General features: G+C 39.3%; 2 protein-coding genes across 2 annotated transcripts; both read right to left on the bottom strand.

Annotated features, from left to right (window-relative positions):
- Window positions 1–62: 62 nt before the first annotated feature.
- Window positions 63–5,143, bottom strand: LOC108430482 (claudin-10). The gene is made up of 5 exons (XM_017702988.2): window positions 4,768–5,143; window positions 4,129–4,290; window positions 3,894–3,975; window positions 1,790–1,897; window positions 63–544 (listed from the first exon to the last, which is right to left on the bottom strand). The coding sequence occupies exons 1-5, from the start codon at window positions 5,120–5,122 to the stop codon at window positions 364–366; spliced, it is 888 nt and encodes a 295-aa protein (XP_017558477.1). The 5' UTR covers window positions 5,123–5,143; the 3' UTR covers window positions 63–363.
- Window positions 5,144–10,438: 5,295 nt separating this feature from the next.
- Window positions 10,439–17,552, bottom strand: LOC108430481 (claudin-10). The gene is made up of 5 exons (XM_017702987.1): window positions 17,156–17,552; window positions 13,540–13,701; window positions 13,360–13,447; window positions 11,699–11,806; window positions 10,439–11,305 (listed from the first exon to the last, which is right to left on the bottom strand). The coding sequence occupies exons 1-5, from the start codon at window positions 17,406–17,408 to the stop codon at window positions 11,107–11,109; spliced, it is 810 nt and encodes a 269-aa protein (XP_017558476.1). The 5' UTR covers window positions 17,409–17,552; the 3' UTR covers window positions 10,439–11,106.
- Between the last annotated feature and the right edge of the window lie 1,515 nt (window positions 17,553–19,067).

Here is a 19,067-nt window from a genome sequence, read left to right as displayed (position 1 = left end):
GATTACAGAAGTTCCAAAATAGCCAAACAGTGTTTCTCTCCAAAATCACGCTGATGCAGTAGTGCAGAGTTTCAGGAATATTTTTATTACAAGAGACTGATGAAAAGCACTCACACTAAGGGGGCTTTTGAGATATTAGTCCGGTCTTCAACTTTATTGTAACTGTTCCTATCCAAACCATCTACCTAGCTAACTGACTTTAGTAAATGCAGTGTAACAGTGGCTTTGTCATTAGCTAGAGAGTTTCCAGCTGACCGTTATAACCTGCACATGAAAATGCATTTTTTCTTTGAAGATACAGATATGAGTGTCCACAGTTCAAGTCAGAAAATAAGAATGAAAAACAGCGATGGGGGGAATATTCTATACATATTCACCCTTGTTGTAGGCTTTACTCAAGGGTTTGCTAGAGCTCTCCATCTTCTTGATTTCTTCGTCAGGAAAAGGTGAAGGAGGCTGTTCGTATTGCTCTTTGCTTGGTCCCACCACGTCAGAAGAGGGCGCTTCATATGCAGAGTACACAAGACTCTCTTGATCAATCGGGCTGAAGTGACAAAGAGATTTTTTTCTCTTTTTTTGTAATTTTTTGTGGATTGCATAATACTACATAAAAATAATAGCATGCAATGTTACAATGGAACTGTACTGAAACTAATATTTTACCTTAAGTACACTTAGAAATGAAGGTTCTATTCAGGTACATTTTTCATTCATCAAAGTACAAACAATGTAAATGTTCCCTCAAAGGTTCTACAGTGGCTTTATGGTCTGATTGTGGACCTTAAATCAGTTTTTCAAGGTGAAAATTTGGTATTTGTACCTTTTCATAACCAAATGTTTAAAACAGAACAGTAAAATAAAAGCCTGGAGATGAGAAGGGGAGTGTGGGGTCAGTACAGCTTAGAAAACATGGTTCAGTTATGTTCCCTGACTAAAGGAACTGAGACATACCCTTGAGGGGACCACCCCAGTGACAGTTTTGTAACTTTATTTTCTCAGAGTACATTTCTTTTTGCCAGATGCTCTTATTCAGAGCGACTTACAATTTGATCATTTTACTCAGGTAGGCGAAGGTGGTGTTAGGAGTCTTGCCCAAGGACTCTTATTGGTATAGTATAGGGTGCTGACCCAGGTGGGGATTGAACACCAGTCTACAGTGTAGAAGGCAGAGGTGTTAACCACTACACTAGACCAACTACATATTCCCTTTATGTTTTTGGCAACAGCCAAGTTGTCCTAAGGTCTTTTCACTGAAAGTTTAGTGGGAAATAGCTTTATGTTCCCATGGTGCCTCTGTCATATTTCCTCAACAATAACATAAGACTAACAGCTACACTGCTGCTAAATTTACAAACATGCAAAACCTTTCCAACCACTCCAAAATGGTAATTTTACAGAAAATGGCAAAATTGCTCTTTCAATGTAAATCAGTGTAATGACTTTTTTCAAAATATTGGAGATCAAAATCATTGGAACCATTTATGTTGGCCCATTCATCATGAAATCTATGCAATATAAAGGGCAACTGGCTTTTAAACAGTATGCACAAAAAAATAACAACAAAATTGGAGGTACAGAGTTTTGTTCCAATACTAACAATATTTTGATGTTGTATGTTTAGTAAGAAGTAATTGGGATTATGTACGTGCTGCTTCCAAACAGATTCCCTTATTGAAACACACCCTAACTGAAAAATTGTCAATATGTCTTATTTAGACATTAGAATATAATCCAGTGGAAATGCAACTAAGCCTCTCACGTCTTATGTACAGCATATCAGAAGTTTTACCTTGACTGGCAGCCCTCCTGTCCTGCAACGACGCTGTACACGAGACCCCCAATTAGGAGAAGAGAGGAGCCACCCCATCCAATAAACAGCGCTGCTCCAAGCTCAAACCTGCCAAGCCAGCAAAGAGATACATAACCCACAGCTCTGAAACATCTTCACATGGTGCTGAATCTCCTGTTGAATCAAGATTAATCTTCTTGAATCGAGTTGAATAAGAAAAAATACAAAATAATAACTGACATCAACTGACTTCAAACCAAAATCCCTAATCCATAAGTGGCAATTTACAGAATTGATGATGAAATTTCTAAAATTCAGATTTTCTACTTAATCCTAAATATTGAGTGCAATTCTCTAAATTTTTCTAATCAAATTTGAATTAAAGCATCAGAGGATAAACTGCTGGATCTCAGATTAAACGATTTATCTGCACTTTTGAATAAGATTTAAATTGATATCATTGCCTATCAGCATGTAACAGAATCAAAGGATGACTGTATACAGTGCTGTGACAAAGTATTTGCTCCCTTACCAGTTTCTTCTATTTTTTGCATATTTATCACACTTCATTGTCATCAAACTCTTTTTAATATTAGACAAAGATAACACAAGTAAACAAAAAACTGCTTTTAAATTATTTAATTTATTGAAGCAAAACTGCTGTTCAGTCCTATCTGGCCCTATGTCACAAAAGTAAATGCCCCCTTAGCTACTAAATCAACCAAATTCAATTGACTATTGGGTTCAGTTTCACCAGCCACACCCAGACATGATTCCTGCCAGACCTGCTGAAACTAAACATCACTTAAATAGAATCTGTCTGGCAATGTGAAGCAGCTAGAATGTCTAAAAAAAACTGAGAAAAAAAAAAGATTCAAATACAGATGCAAAGCAAAGTCATTGAAATCTACCAGTCTGCAAAGGGTTACAAAGCCTTTGCTAAGGCTCTGGGACTCAAGCGAACCACAGTGAAAGCCATTATCCACAAAGGGAGAAAACTTGGAACTGTGGTGAACCTTCCCAGTTGAGGGATGTACCAAAATTTCACCAAGAGGGCATCGATGACTCATCCAGGGGTCATAAATCAAAAAAACTGCAGGCGTGACTTGCCTCAGCTAATGTCAATCTACACAATTCCACAATAAGAAAAACACGGGGTGAAAATGGCAACAGTGGAAGAATTGCAAGGAGCAAACCACTCCTAACTAAAAGAACACAAAGGCTTGACCGCAATCGCCAAAAAACACCATGACTCCCAAGACTTTTGGGATAATATTCTGTGGACTGAAGAGTCAAAGATGGAGCCTTTTGGAAGATATGAGTCCCATTCCATTTGGCGTAAACCACTCCGCATTCCACCAGAAGAACATCATACCAACAGTGAAACGTGGTGGTGGTAGTATGATGGTCTGGGGCTGCTTTACTTCTGCAGGACCTGGACAACTTGTCATATTTGATGGAACAATGAATTCTGCTTTCCAGCAGAAAATCCAGAAGAATTTTTGCCTGTCAGTTCTTGACCTAAAGCTCAAGTTGTGCAGCAGGACAATGATGTGAAGCACACAAGCAAGTCCACCTCTGATTCAAAAGACGCTAAATTAAGGGTTTGGAGTGACCAAAGCCTGACTTGAATCCCATGGAGATGCTGGGGCAAGACCTCAAACAAGCAATTCATGCTTGAAAACCCTCCGATGTAGCTGAATTAAAACAATTCTGCAAAGAAGAGTGGGTCAACATTCCTAGGCAGTGTGAAAGACTCATCACAAGTTATTGCAGACATTTGATTGCAGTTTTCGCTGCCAAAGGTAGCACAACCAGTTATTAGGTTTAGGGGTGGCAATTACTTTTCACAAGGGTGATATAGGTTTTCAACTAATCTTTACCTTCAATAAATGTAATGCAAGCCTCATTTTGCGTTTACTTGTCTTTATCGTATATTAAAAAATAGCTGGATGATCTGAAACATTGATACGTGAAAAATGAGCAAAAATAGAAGAAATCGGATGAGGGGCATATTCTTTTTTTACAGAACTGTACACCACATGTGTCAAATGACATGAAAATGTAGCTACCAAAGGTCTTAGGAGGAGACAAAGCAGCTTACTTTTGTGTCGGAAAGGTGGGATTCAGGAATTCTGAAATAATTCTATTTCCAAACCAGCTATAAGCAAACATAGCACAAAGACCTGAAGAGGAAAGAGAACCATCCATTTACCAGCACCGCTCACAAACATCAGAACTTCACTCTGGGTTTGAAATATAAAAAAAAAAAAGAGAGAGAGAGAGAGAGAGAGAAGAGAGAGAGAGAGAGAGAGAGAGAGAGAGAGAGAAATATTTACCTGATGCCAAGTAATTAATCCCTGCAGCAAAGGTAACCCTTGCATTTGTGATGTCAGAACCACCAAGTTTAGTACACTTCATCCCCACCAGGGCCAAAATGGCTCCGAAGAACCCCAGGAGTATGGAGGTGAATATCAGAGCTCGGCAGAAGTGGATGTACACTGTTTAACAGCAGACAAGTGCATATGTAAATTGATAACCAATATTGATATGTTTGGAACAGTAGTTTAACATGAATAAGTGTAACGTGGGAGCAGATGATGCCGACGGACAGGCATGATGGATTTGTAAGTGTGGTTAAGGGTGCCCTTTATAACCTGGACAACCTGGTTTTGTTCCGACAACAACAGTTTGCTTTCTCTGTAATCATTGAAAATCGAGAAGCAAGAGAGAAAGAGGTACAGTCTACAGATTAGATTTCATCATGTATATTCTGCTGAAAATAAATATGTAAAATCAGTATTTAAATAAAATTAAAACAGTGGTGTAGGAGAAATATTAGCCAGTTAGTCTATTCACTCTGTGACCTCACACACATTTCAATTCTAGTTACACACAGTCAGTTCCTAAAACAGTTATGTTTATCAAATCCTTGTGAAAGACATTCCACCAAATGAGAGTCAAGTGCACAGTCTTACTCTGCAAAGATAACAAAGATGGAAAGTCCTTGCAGTCAGTCATCCCAGTCGAGTCAGACGTGCAGTCTTTCCAGAGGTTGGAAAACATGTGAGCGCTGGTAATGACTGTAGTACCCACTTCAGAATAAGTCCAGTATTCTAGCGGCATGGTGGAACAAACTAATATCCATCCGCAGACGCAGGCCACAAAGCAACCGATTTCCACATACATGATAACTGTTCTGTAGTTCATGGCTGTTATGAAGCGAACGCAAGTCCCGTCTTCGAGCAAAATAGAAAATGTGTCAACGCTTTTCTCTGGCTGAAGTGCTTGTGTACGGTCATCACACAGCCATGTCTTCTCCTGCTGTTCCATTGGCTTTGGTTTCAAGGTGAGTACAGTAATCAGTATGTTTATGGTGGACATATTGGCTGTAAACCACCAGCATGACTTCACTCTCGTGTAGCTGAGCTCATCTTTCTGGTGTGTTTCCAGAAGTTTGAGAATTAAGCACATTTTGAGAGATTATGTTTTTGGTTAAAATGATTGTGTTGTAGTTGTACTTTTGTTGAAATGAAGAACTACGTGTCATGAAAGGCTGACATTCTAAATAAATAATGACTGATTAATTATTCCTTTATTAATTAATAATGGGCCGTTCCTGGATCGTGGCCTTGCCATGGCGGAAGGGCTTGTGTGGTCTATGGATCTTCAGAGCTAAGTCGTCTGGAGCGGTATGCTACTGGTAGGGTATTCCAAGGCGAACAAGTCTGGAGTGAAGACCCAGACTAACTAGATCCAAAAATCCCCCGTGACTAAAGGATGCAGGAAATCGTGTACCCTGCCCAGGAGAGGGTTAACAGGACCTAACCCCTAGAGCCAGGTCTGGGGGTAGTGTTGGTGAGTGCTGGGCAGCCCACGTAACCCATCCAGGCTCAGCCAGAAAAGGCAACATGAGGGGGTGCATGTGGGCCCACAAGGTACAGCATGGGGGATGGGTGCAGTACTGTATAGGCAGTGGGAGATGGTATGGAGGCCCTTAGCAGCATGGACACCTGGCTCTTTGTACGTGGAATGTAACCTCACTCGGGGGAAGGAGCCAGAGCTTGTGTGGGAGATTGAGAGGTACCAACTAGATATAGATGGGCTCACTTCCCCCCACAGTGTCAGCTCTGGAACCAAACTGCTTGATAGGAGAGGAGCTGCACAGGATGAGAGACGCTGGGCAGTTGTGGGGATACTCACGAGTCCCCGGCTGGCTGCCATGCATTTGCTGTTTGTCCCAGTGGACGAGATGGTCACCTCAATGCAAATAAAAATTGCTGGGAGGAAAACTCTTAAAGCACCAAACAACAGTTCTGACTGTCAACCGATCACCATCTGGTGGTGAGTTGGATCCAGACGACAGGGAAGACTGATGGTCAGATCCAGTAGGCCCAAGTGAATAGCGTGGGTGTGCTGGGAATGACTTTCAGAGGCCCCTGTTCAGAATGATTTTAACTCCCACTGCCGGGAGAGCTTTTATCATGTTTCGGAGGAGGTAGAGGACATGGGGTCTGAATGGACCCTGCTCAAAAAAAATTCTGTTTTTTTTTTTTGCTTATATTTGAATCGCCCCTTCCTTAAGCAAGTGGTTTACTTTATATCTAGTCTCCTCAGAAACACCTCCTGTCTTGTACTAATGGCTATTTTTGACCATAAAATAAATAAATTAAGGAAGGTCTCTGGCTTTTGCACAGTACTATACTTTAAAGAAAAAACAACCAAGAAGTTACTTGCGATTGCCTCATTTCAGTATTCTGCATGGTTCTTTATGCAGTCTGACCTAGTTTCCATCAGGAAATGTTGTAAACACAAACATTGATAATAATATCAATAGCAGTGTTTCCGAGTGTAGAATGAAAGTTTTCCATTGCCTCAAATGGGTGAGCCTTTTGAAGGCCATGCATTTTTATAAATACAAACGAGATCCCCTGAAGTTTTGGAACCTCTGTTTTTTATTCTGCACACCTCAGTGTTATAGTATCTGAGAATGTGGTGCTGTATTGTCTATTATACATATATATATATATATATATATATATATATATATATATATATATAATTATTCAATACTTATTGTATATTTAGGGTTCAAACATGCCCTTTTAACCTGCTTTTTTCTTTAATTAACACAATCACCAAACACTAATGTTTCCCACTTAAAAAGTAGTTTATTTAATATCTGAATTTCATCCTGAATCCGTTCTTATTCAGATGCTGTTATGCTGCATCAGGCCTAAAGACAAGGGGTCATTTAGTGGGTCCTGTTTTTTGTGATGAAAAAAGTTCAACTCAAAGTGGTCAAATAGTGTTTGATTTTTCTGACCAATCAGATTAATATCAAGGCAGGCCTTCTATGGAGTCACATTCTATGTGTTAATGTGACAATGTGCAAGCAAGGTAAATATTTTGACAGTCTAGATCACATAGTGAAAGTGGTACTTTAGTGTTTCTGATGCAATAGTGTGTTTGACATTTTGCTTTGTGGTCTCTGCCTTGTTGGAAAGATTCTTTGGATTCCTGAATGTTGCAAGTCGATGGTAGTTTGAATATAAAAGTGGGTTGAAGTGGGTAAAACTGTATTGAAGATAATTAATGTTATAGGTTTAGTTTAGCTTGAAGTTGTAAGTTAGTCTGTTTTTGTATGGAGAAATCCCTCCTGTTTAATCAAAGTTGATTACAAGGTTCGTAAGGTAAGCGCTTAGGCTGGGTAGAGATCTAGATTTATTTGCAACAATCAGTCAAAAGTGCTGTTGCTAGGACATACAGATGCACTCCTATGTGTAAACAGTCCATTCCTGTACACAGGAAAAGCCTGAAGGCCAATAAAAGTAGGTTACAGATGCCTACCGCTGAATTAATGCTGGATGGGTAGTTGAGAAAAAAGTGGGAGTGAGAGAAATGTGACATTATTTATAAATAATATAAAAATTGGTGCTGTTAACTTAGTTTGTCAATGTTAGCTAGTGAACTGGGTGAACTTGCTGCAGGGTTCTGTGTGGCGATCATGTTCATCCAATTTGTTTTGACAGCTTTTGCATTGTATATATAAACATTGCTGAATTACCTGCCAAACACTAAGGCAAAAAACTGTCACATCTGTTTACTTAGGCAGGAATACAGTTGAAGTTCTGGTTGTTATGTCAGCTGTTGTTGCATTTAACTGTAGAGCTGTAGAAGCTATTTTGACTCTCCCAATCAGATGGATAGCATAACAGTAGCCATGTTTACATGCAGTCTAATAATCTGTTAATAATCTAGACTAATAGCGAGACTAATAGCTCAATCGGAAGAGAATATGTCCATGTAAACACCTTAAACACCTCAATCGGAATAGTCTAGTCCGACTGAGGCCATTCGGAATAAAATTCCTATCCTACTGAACGAGATGGGTAATCCTGTAAATAATCCGTTAAATAGAAGAATAATATCCGTGTAATCGCCTGTATCTGATTACATTCCCTACAGGAATGTTTAAGTCCATTCTGCATCTGTGTCACGTCACAGTGAAAGTTCATACGATTCAACACGGCGGAGCAGAAACTGGTCTGCAGAGGTGACGGAGTTTATGCTCTGATCTTTAAAAGACGGCAGTGGGATGGACGTCCAGCTTGTATGTCTCAGAACACGACGTCTTCCTCTCGGCCTTCTTTGATGAGGACAAGTGAAAGTGAAGTGATGTTTTCCTGTCTGACATCATTTAAAGCAATTACAACACAATCACTGCTCACTGCTGCTCATCTCACTCTGACTGGACCTCACATGATGTTTGCTGTCATGGCAACGTTTAAGTGGTTCTCCACACATGTGCATCATTTTGGATCTGATTACTTGTAGCGAGCATGTAAACAAAGATTTTCATCAGATTACTGAGTACAGTGAGCATAAACACCTCAGTCTTAACCTGTAATCGGATGTAACCTGTAACCACTGATGTCACTGTCACAATGTCTCCCCATCGTTGCACACAACTGTGACTCATTCTTTGAACTCATTGAGTCACTCACACATACACACATACACATATTCCTTGTTTGGCCTTTGTGTACTTACCTTGGTTCTGAGCTGTTTTGTTTGTGTAGTGTTTCCCTGTATTTGACCCTCCGCTTAGTTGGATGGATTTGCCTTGAGTGAACCTGCCTGACTGTTCTCTGACCTCGGCCTGTTGTGACTACTAGTGTTGGATTCGCCCTGATAAAGCTCCTCTACACATACAGCCTGCCAACAAACCCCTTTTGTCACAATCACATGACACAGATCAATATTGAGTGTTTCTGGCTTCAAATGTGGTTCAGCCAATCAGATTTCAGTAAAGACAGTATGCACTGACCTCACTTTCCTTCCCGTATACACCCCCTCAGCCAGACTGAGAGGTAAAACATTCACAACATTTCTGCGTGTATTAGGGGAAACGGTGAAAACAGGAATTAAACAAGCGATTATCTGCTTAACCCCTTAAAATGCCCGGCTTGTTACATACTAAGGCTTAGTTTTCAGTAACTTCATTGCAAACTGGCTGAGATATTCTTAAGTTATAGAAGTGTTAAATAAAACTGTGGGCCTTGACCATTTAAAGGGTTTAATTAAGGGCAATTGGCCTGGACAGCAGTCTATCCAAAGAATCCTGACACGTAGCTAGGATAAGTACCACATTTTCTCGCCATTGAAATTCACTTAGCAAAGCACAAAGGCATACAAATGTCTTGACACTTGGCCGTACTTCAAGGCAGGATCTGTTGGTGAAATTAAAATGACCAGGATTGCATGTGGACACACAAACATCTTCTAAGCTGCCTATCCTTATGGGTCATACGGGGAGCTGGGGCCTATGCCAGCAGTCTGTGGGTGAAAGGCAGGATACACCCTGGACAGGTCTCCAGTCCATCGCAGGGCAGACACACAGACATATGCATTCACACACACACACACACATACTCTCTCACATCTAGGGGCAATTTAATGTGTCCAATTGGCCTGACTGCATGTCTTTGGACTTTGAAACCGGAGATCCCAGAGGAAACCCACGCAGACACGGGGAAAACATGCAAACTCCACACAGAAAGGACCCTGGTCACCTGGCGACAGCACTACCCACTGCGCCACCGTGCCGCCTTGCATGTGGACAGTTTTGTTCAAACATTTGTATTTTATTGGTTCGCTTGTTTAGAAAACTGTAAGCTAGCTAGGCCTACTTTCGTAGTTAACACTGTCAGTAAAGTTCTATGTCTGTGCAGGTGAAATTTAGTCGATTATTGAATAAGCACCACTTGAAACCTTAGATGCAGAGAAGACAGGGACAGTTTTGACTGCCTGTTGTGAATGCATGGCAGGAGAGACATGTTTGCATGCAGCAGTGAATTTTGGCAGATACTAAATCTTCAAAGTGAGACTGAACGATGACACACCATGTACTTCGTTGCTATGTCAGTGCCTTCAGCCACCACAAAGAAAATCTACTGAACTCTCAACTGTCTTCTGTAGATATGACCTTTCCCAGAATGTGGAGTAGAAAGGTTTTACATCTATTGGACCTGAACTTTCCCGTTTTAGCTACTCTGCACTGACTCCTGCTAACTGTAATGTCACCTGCACCTGCTGGAACTATTAATTTCATAAAAGGTAGTTTGACAGATTAAGTGGCTCACAATGTCTGTGTTATGCAAGTGCATTCCACTGTGCAAATGAAGTGACTTTATTGGTTGAAAACATGAACACACAAAACGGTTATTGCAGAACACATAACAGAACCTTTCTCTTAGCTTGCTCTGTACTCTGTTTCACCCAGGATCATTTCTCAAGTCCAGCTTACTTTGCGTGGACAGTTATAAAAATATAAAATACAATAAAAGCAATATTTATTTTCAGGAACTCTTCAATCTGTGATATATTTCACTGATGTGATATGTTTATTATATTTACGCTACTTTACAAAATAATACATGACAATATAGTCACTGTCATATCAAAACCTGATGTCCTGATTTTTTTCCCTTTATTTTACAACTTTTTCGAAAATGTCAGTTGCCCTTTACTTTGCATGAACACTTCATAAATGAACCGATAAAAAAGAAGCTATTAATTAAAATTAAAATAAAATCTCATTACATTACCAGACATTAAAGTTAAGAAGGATCTTTCATTCTTCTATAATTTTGAAATGTCAGCGATGCTAGGTTTTGTTCTGAAAGTGATGATATTAGTGAATCAATTAAAACCATTGCTATGTAAACAAAGTGTGATGCAAAGTCCATGATTGCAGGACGACTGTGCTACACTATTATTTTCAATGTTATGAAAGGATATGAATAATTCAACGTTCAAACAAAATCATCTCTGTCGGAAATTTCTGTAATATGAGAAACTCTGGACTCATGACCACTTAACTTGCTTAAGGGCCTTGAGAGATCGGAGTGAATCGATGCTGTGTGGTCTTCAGTGTATAATGTTTTACTTTTGGCCAGTGGAACGTAACTTTTAGCGGTCATGGGCTTTCTCGGCATAGATGCGTCCACTTTCCTATAATAAAAAAACCAAAGACGAAAGCAGCTCAGTTTATGTCTGTGTGAACAAACTAAGTCTAAAGACTTGATCAGAGTGCCATGTCTATAATATGTCGGAACAAAACCTCGTATCTCCAAAACGGTAACTTTACAGGAGCAGGAAAAAACATACTTTACTTTTAATGTAAGTCAGTGGAACCAGATTTTTTTTCCAAGCAATTCTGGGCCGTTTCTTTTGGTCCATTTATATTACATTTACACACAATGGAAAGTCCTTTCAAATAAGTGACAAACGTGGAGATACAAGGTTTTGTTCAGACAGCAGCGATGTGTAGTTACTAATGAAGTACCAAATGAAATGTGATGATGTGGCTGTGGCTTGTAAATGTATTGCCTGTGCGTGTTTCACCTCTTTGGCACGAGGATTCTGTAGACAGTCACCACATACAAAATAGAGCCCAGGATTATGCAGAAGCTGCCCACAAAACCAAGGTATATTGGAGGCCCTATCTGATACCTATAAAAGAAATGAGATCAATCGCGAATAAAAGAACAAGAAGAATGTAACAAGAAGAAAACTGACACATAAAATGGCCAACAACGTAAATATACATTCATTGCAGTTTAACTCTACTTTTGTGTGTTAACACATTTTTGTGACAACATAGCATTAAATTATTTCAACATCATGGTCTTTAAACCATACACCAACCCCCCTACACCCTCAGAAAAAAGGCACTGTCACTGGGGCAGTACCCCTCTTGCCACTGGGGTGGTAGCCTCAGGGGTACAACCCAGCACCTTTAGTCAGAGAACATTACTGAACCATAATCCACTAAGATGATCTGTTCTAAGATGTACTGACTCCACACACCCTGCCTCGCCTCGCATCCAGGCTTTTATTCTACTGCTCTGTTTTAAAACATTCGGTTATGAAAAGGTACAAATACCAACTTTTCCACTAGGAAAAACTCATGTAAGGACCTTAGAACCACTGTTGTACCTTTTAAGGTGCACTTACATTGTTTGTACGTTGATGAATGAATCATGAACCTGCATAGTGCGTTTATTTCTAGCAGTGTGGTGGCAATTTTTCTGGCTGAAAGGAAATTTTAAAATTAAAATATGAAATCTTAATTTTAATGACTATAAATCAAATAAAATATTTTTCCATGCATCTTTGCTGTCAGATTAACTAGAACACTTGGCTCTCTGTGTGTCAAATGTTAAGACTCTGTGTTGAGCTGCTAGTGAGCAATGCTGGCTGAAAAGGGAGGCTGAGAAGTCCCTGCTGTACAAACAGTTCACACCATGCCACACAGGCATAAAACGGACAGCACGACTGCAGCGTCCTTTATTTTAACCAATCCTACGCAACTGACACAATAACCTTTAATATTTTCAATCACAGTGTGATGAATGTCAGGCTGTACTGTATTTCCTAATGACACCATTACTCTTCCCTTCAGAATCTGTTGAGGCCATATTTAAATGATGTTGTTGTTTATTGGAATTATTGAACATTTAAAGAGTTTTCCATCAATAAAAAACTGAGTTAAAATAGGTATTGTTAATTAGCATATAATAATATTCCTAATGACATTCATTAAGTCCACCTCCTTGCATCTAGACTCTCTGTCCACTTTATCAGCTCCACTTACTGTATAGCTGCACTCTGTAGTTCTACAGTTACAGACTGTAGTCCATCTGTTTCTCTGATACTCTGTTACCCTGTTCTTCAGTGGTCTGGACCCCCAAAGGACCACTACAGAGCAGGTACTATTTGGGTGGGGGATCATTCTCAGCACTTCAGTAACACTGATGGGGTGGTGTGTTAGTGTGTGTTGCACTGGTGCGAGTGGATCAGACACAGCAGTCGGTGTATTTCTGTGTTCCATCTAATAAACGCTAGCTGTGTGGATGGTGCCTAGTGTTTTTTTTAGTTTTCTACAACATATCATTGTCAAATTCGAGTGTTGTTGTTTATAATGTTGCCTATTTACTAATAAGAATGATTAATACATTTACCACAGTAACCAAACATCAATAATTATAAACAGGATTCAATACCTCAGGACGCCTCTTGAAGACATGCGTGCAAACGCTGCTCTTCCTAATCTAATTGTGAATAAGCAATAACCAGCCACATCAGCCACACCTTCAGGAGACAACACAGAAGGGCAAACCGTGAGAGATTAAAGCAAACAACACATAGAAAAAAAATGTTTTATGAATGTATGAATTTCATACCTCCAATAAAATGAAAAAGCGCTCCTGTCAATAATATTATATCATTGGTTCTCTCACTGCCACCAATGTATGTGCAGTCCATCCCAATAAAGCAAAATATGGCAGCAAAAAAGCCTAGTGCCATTCCAAACAGCACCAAACCTCGCACAGTCTGGATGTAGCCTGTTCAGAAAGGAAGAAAACAATCAGATGCAAACAGTGTGAAATTCACAGGTACAGGTCAGTACAGTGGGTCAGTTGACCTAACCCTGTGTTCTTTTATAGCTACTGTTAGATTATACAAGCTTTACAGAACCAACTCACTGACAAACTAATGGCTTTCGTTTCATTTCCCGGATTCTCCGGCACACCTTAGAATGAACCCTGCTGCTGCCGTTGTCATCACTTTAATCAACTCTAGATAGGGTAGAACAGTGCACTGCCTAATGGGGGTAAAGGTTCAAGTAAAACATGCTTTCAGTCATCTTCTCGTATCACCACAGCATCACCTGTGAATTTTGACCGCGACTGGACAGAAACCTCTCCAGATTCAAGTATTTAGACCTCACAGGATAAGCTAAACAGGCCAGTGCAGCATGCACACGAAGGTTTTAACCACGAGAGACGTCCCTATCCCTCCATATCAACTTCACACACTTTATTTTTGGAGGTTTTATGCAAAGTAATCAAAATTGTCAATAAAATATTGCATTTGAGATATTTTTTGGCCCCATTTTACACTGTCTCCATAATAACTGTGTAGTAACACGTTAAACGTTACACATTAAAAATACACGCAACAACTTCACTGCTGAACGGTGTTCACTGTTACAGAGTAGAACGGCTTATGTAAATAAACGAGTATCAACTTCAGATTTCACTCAGGTAATTATGAAAGCGTATCTTGGTAGTTATAGCAGCATATTCGATGATACCTGATGATACTGCTGCTGAACAGGCTCAAACTATTTATTATTAATTGACCTTTATTAGTTCCCGAATGGGGAAATTTCACCTCCGCATTCAACCCAAGCGTGCAGTGAAACATCACTACTGGTGACGCCCATGGGGGCTCGGACCCGTGTTTTTCTGTAATGCTGCTTTGCAACAACACCTGTTATGTGCTATACACATAAACTTTGACTTGACATATTTTTGCTTATGTAACGACATATAAAAGTGTGTAGTAGTGAAGGTAATTGCATTTGCGCAAACTGCTGTTTTTCCAATGATCTAAACTATGAGAGCACTTACACTTAGTACTTACACTACATCTGCACAGGAGAGGCCAACATCCCTTGCATTTAGCTAGCTGCAGTAGTTTGCCTGTGTTGTGACATGGCAACCAAAGTTCTGGCCATGAAACATTCTGTAATGTGAATGTTTCCCACAGCCGCAGCAGAAGACCATTTATCTTATCATGTTTACCTTTACATAGGTGAAAAATGACACAATAACTATGTAAGTGCACTGTTAGAAATAAAGATACTTTGCAGGTACATTTTTGCTGATCAAGGTACAAACCATGCAAATGTACCCTCAATAGTACAACAGAGGTTTTAAGGTCCAGTTGTGAACCTTATTTAAGTTTCTGAATGTTTTAAAACAGAACAGTAGAATAAAAGCCTGGAGGCGAGGCGGGGCGGAGTCAGTACAGCTTAGAACAGATCATTTCAGTGGATTATGGTTCAGTTATGATCCCTGACTAAAGGTACTGAGATGGAGCCTTGAGGGAACCACCCCAGAGACAAGAGGGGGACTGCCCCATCGACAGTTTCATACCTTTATTTCTGAGAGTGTAAGTGGAAAGGTCCTCTGTAGTTGTTAAGTTACTTTTAAGGACGTCTGGTGTTGTTGTGTCAATACTGTCACATCACAGAACGGGTTCAAGCCAGAACTTTGGTTTGGTCATCATGCCACAAAACATGCATATGCTACTGTAGCTAGCTCAGTGTAAATGCAGTGTAAATGCAGTGTAAGCCTGTTACAATGTCTAGCTGATTAAACAGTTCATCATTTTACATGTGTAATTACATAAGAGAACATGCTGCTACAACTATCAAGATACACTTAAACACAATAAAAGCTGAGCTTGATACACATGTGTGTTTACATGAGCTATACTGTAAGGCATCTGTAACAGTGAACACATCACCAGTAGTTACATTGTTGTTGCATGGACTGTTAATGTGGAAGGACACAGTTATTAAAGACAATTAATATTAAGTGGTAACTTATATTTTTATGTGTTTAGATTGCTTGTCTATGTTCAAACAACATACATCTGTATAACATTAAATGGACTTTTTATCAGCTGTTTCAACCAGATTGTTACAGATCTTGATACATTTTCACGCTTGCTTGAATTTCTCATAAACTGGGAGTTTAGAGTTTGAATGTGTTCTTTTATTATTTAGGGAAAAATAAAGTGGTAGGTCTTTTGTATCGGTCTCCAACCATGTTCCTCAGCTACCTTCCTGCAGAGCCAAGTTCCTACCATAATTTGCCACACCTGCTTTAGCTAATCTACCTCTTCCCAAGTCCCGGATTGGCTACATCAGATCTATAGAGTTAAGTAAGGGGCAGAGCAGCTTGTCGGCTCTAGGTTGGAAGTAAACTCTGCAGATATAACAGCACATTAAAAAGACATTATTGAAGTATTACAGGCACAGTACCTCCAAAACGACATGATGACATGTGAAAACATTTTCCGATAATACAAGATTTCTAGTTTTCTGAGGTCTGTGGACAAGTTGGACAAAATGCAGCAGCAAAACAGTCCCGACAATGAAAAAGGCTATGAAAACTGAACACAATGTTTAAACAATTTAAGAAGGAAAATGAGGAAATAATAAATCAATCTTTAAAAAATTGTACTGTCTATTTTGTTCCATTGTGCACTGTGTTCCTCGGAGGAGCATAATTTCACCCAATTGTGTGCTTGTACTCTTGACTTTTGATTTCATTAATAAATTAATAAAATGACCAGCTGCTTGTTTGCTATTGCTACTATTATTATTAAAGATCTTAATTTAATAATAAGTTGACTGCTTAAATTTGAACCTAAAGTCTGCATGTTCCAACCACTGAGTGTATATTTCATTTATATCATATATGCAGTCAGTGGTTCTTATGAAAGTGAAGGCTCTTGAGAGGAACCAGAGCTCCACTTTGCTCTTTCTTTTGTTAGTTTGCTGCTCATTGATTTATCTTTATCTTCTTATGAAAGCCATTTAAAAGCTGTTTTTGAGGATTCGATCATAGCAACTTCCAATGTTCTGCAGCTGGGTTTCAACTTGCACTTCTCCATAACGTGTTAAAAAAATGAGTGGTGTTTATTTATCTGTTAACCTGTTAACCCCTTATAGGGCTATGGCCCACTGGCAGTCCCAAAGGTCTATTCCACACTTCTGTGACCAATGAATTTCTCATCCCGTTTGCACTGATGACCCTGTAGTGAATGAATAATAAGGCTTTGTGTGCAATAAGCCTGGGATTTTAAGGGGTTCACTTAGGCAGCACTACATGCACACAACTGTTCCGTGTGGTAGTAGTACTCAACATATCCATCTGCGCATCATGTTCATGTTCAAAAAGTGTTCAACAGTTTATTGTGATAATAAGTGGTTCATATTACCTCTTTCAGCCGTATTTCTGGGGTTGATTACCCACAGGACGTCATATTCCCTGCAGTTGTCAACAGCTGTCGTATCCGTGTAGCAGTCCCTCCAGAGAGTGGTCCAGTACCACGCTGCCTTGATGACCCAGTAGCCTCCTTGTCCACCTATATAGGTAAACCTCCAGTAGTTCATTGCCAGTGTGCAGCACACAAAGAACCAACCAGTGGTGGAGATCAAGAAACCCATCACTTGTATGAGAGTTTTCTTCATTGTAATGTCTAATTTGTGATCTGGACTTTCTGGACGTTCTCCTCCTTTACCAGTAATGTTATGACAATACGCTGTGAACGTTTCTCTCCGTGGACTGATGAGAACAACAGGTTTAAACCTGACAGGACATGGCTTGGTGAGTGTATGTGTTTATGAAACTCCTCTAAGGAAAGAAAAAGTGAGCACAGCATATGTTTTGTTGTCAGGCTCATCATGAGGCTTGTTTACTGTAAATTCCAAACAGCATGCACCCAATGTGTAATGAAGGTACCCTTACAATGACCTTCCTTATCTGTGAAATAGTAAACACAGAGTAAAGACAGTTTGTGTTTTCTGATGTTGGGGTCCAGTGAACCGTAGAGATGGCACTTTTTCTACTTCAGCGTTGATACTGTTTCTTTAAAAACTACTTTGAAGCACTAAAGATGGCCATATAACCATGATCAAACTCCTCAAACACTGTACCATGCTACAGGCAGTAATACAGAGCCAACAGCATGAACGATCCTACCTTAATCTACCTTAACTGGCGTTTGTGGAATGAACAGTGCTTATTGACAACGGTTTTAAAAGTATTCCATTTTTCTTTGGTTTAACTTTATTTCACACAATTATCACAATGTAAGTGTTTAAAATGACTCAATTAAAAAAATATTATATTAATATCTATACAAGCTGAGGAATTGGAATGAGCAGTTAAAGAACCCTTTGCATGTTTTAAGGTTCCTTTGCATCATAAGTTTTTCAGACTGATGGAGAATGTGCTATTGATGGTTCTATGAAGAACATTTTTGAAAATGTTCTATATAGCACCAAAAAGTTCCTTCTATTGTCACGATGCCAAGCTTGTAACAATAGAAGAACCTTTTTAAAGAACCCTGTCATGTTTCTTTGCATCGTAAAATGGTTCTTCAGATTGATGGAGAATGTGCTATTGATGGTTCTATATAGAACATTTTTGAAAATGTTCTATATAGCACCCAAAAAGGTTCTCCTATTGTCACAATGCCAAGCTTGTAACAATACAAGAACCTCTTTACAGAACCCTGTGCATGTTTCTTTGCATCATAAAATGGTTCTTCAGATTGATGGAGAATGTGCTATTGATGGTTCTATGTAGAACATTTTTGAAAATGTTCTATATACCACCCAAAAAGGTTCCTCTATTGTCACGATGCCAAGCTTGTAACAATTTCTTGAAGCTTGAACCCATTTCAAAAAGGCCTGTCCATAGTACATTCTTGCACATTTTCCATTAATCTAAATAATTCCTTTATGATGTAAAGAACCCTTTAATCATACATTGGGTTGTATTAGTGTTCACGGATCTATATAGAACCATTTTCCCAAATAAAGAACCCTTGAAAACCATCCTTTTAAAGAGTGTATGTAGTGTCAGATTTGTTGTGAAATCTGATCACATTCATTCGTATTCATACTTTTCTTCTAAGAGCCAATCCAGCAGCTATTTCTCCAAATTTGAATGGGAATAAAAGTATGAAATTTACATGTAATCATAAAAATAAAAACATGGCTATTGTTAGATGCTCAATTGTGATATAGCTATTAAAACGTTCATCTTGGTAAACCAAGCTGCCATGGTGGTTGGTGGGGGTGGGGGTAGGAAATGGGTTGGCAGAGGTAGTTGTTTACTGCAGT

The sequence above is a fragment of the Pygocentrus nattereri genome, chromosome 6, assembly GCF_015220715.1.
Source record: "Pygocentrus nattereri isolate fPygNat1 chromosome 6, fPygNat1.pri, whole genome shotgun sequence".
Taxonomy (NCBI): domain Eukaryota; kingdom Metazoa; phylum Chordata; class Actinopteri; order Characiformes; family Serrasalmidae; genus Pygocentrus; species Pygocentrus nattereri.
This window is presented reverse-complemented; position numbering and strand designations above follow the sequence as displayed.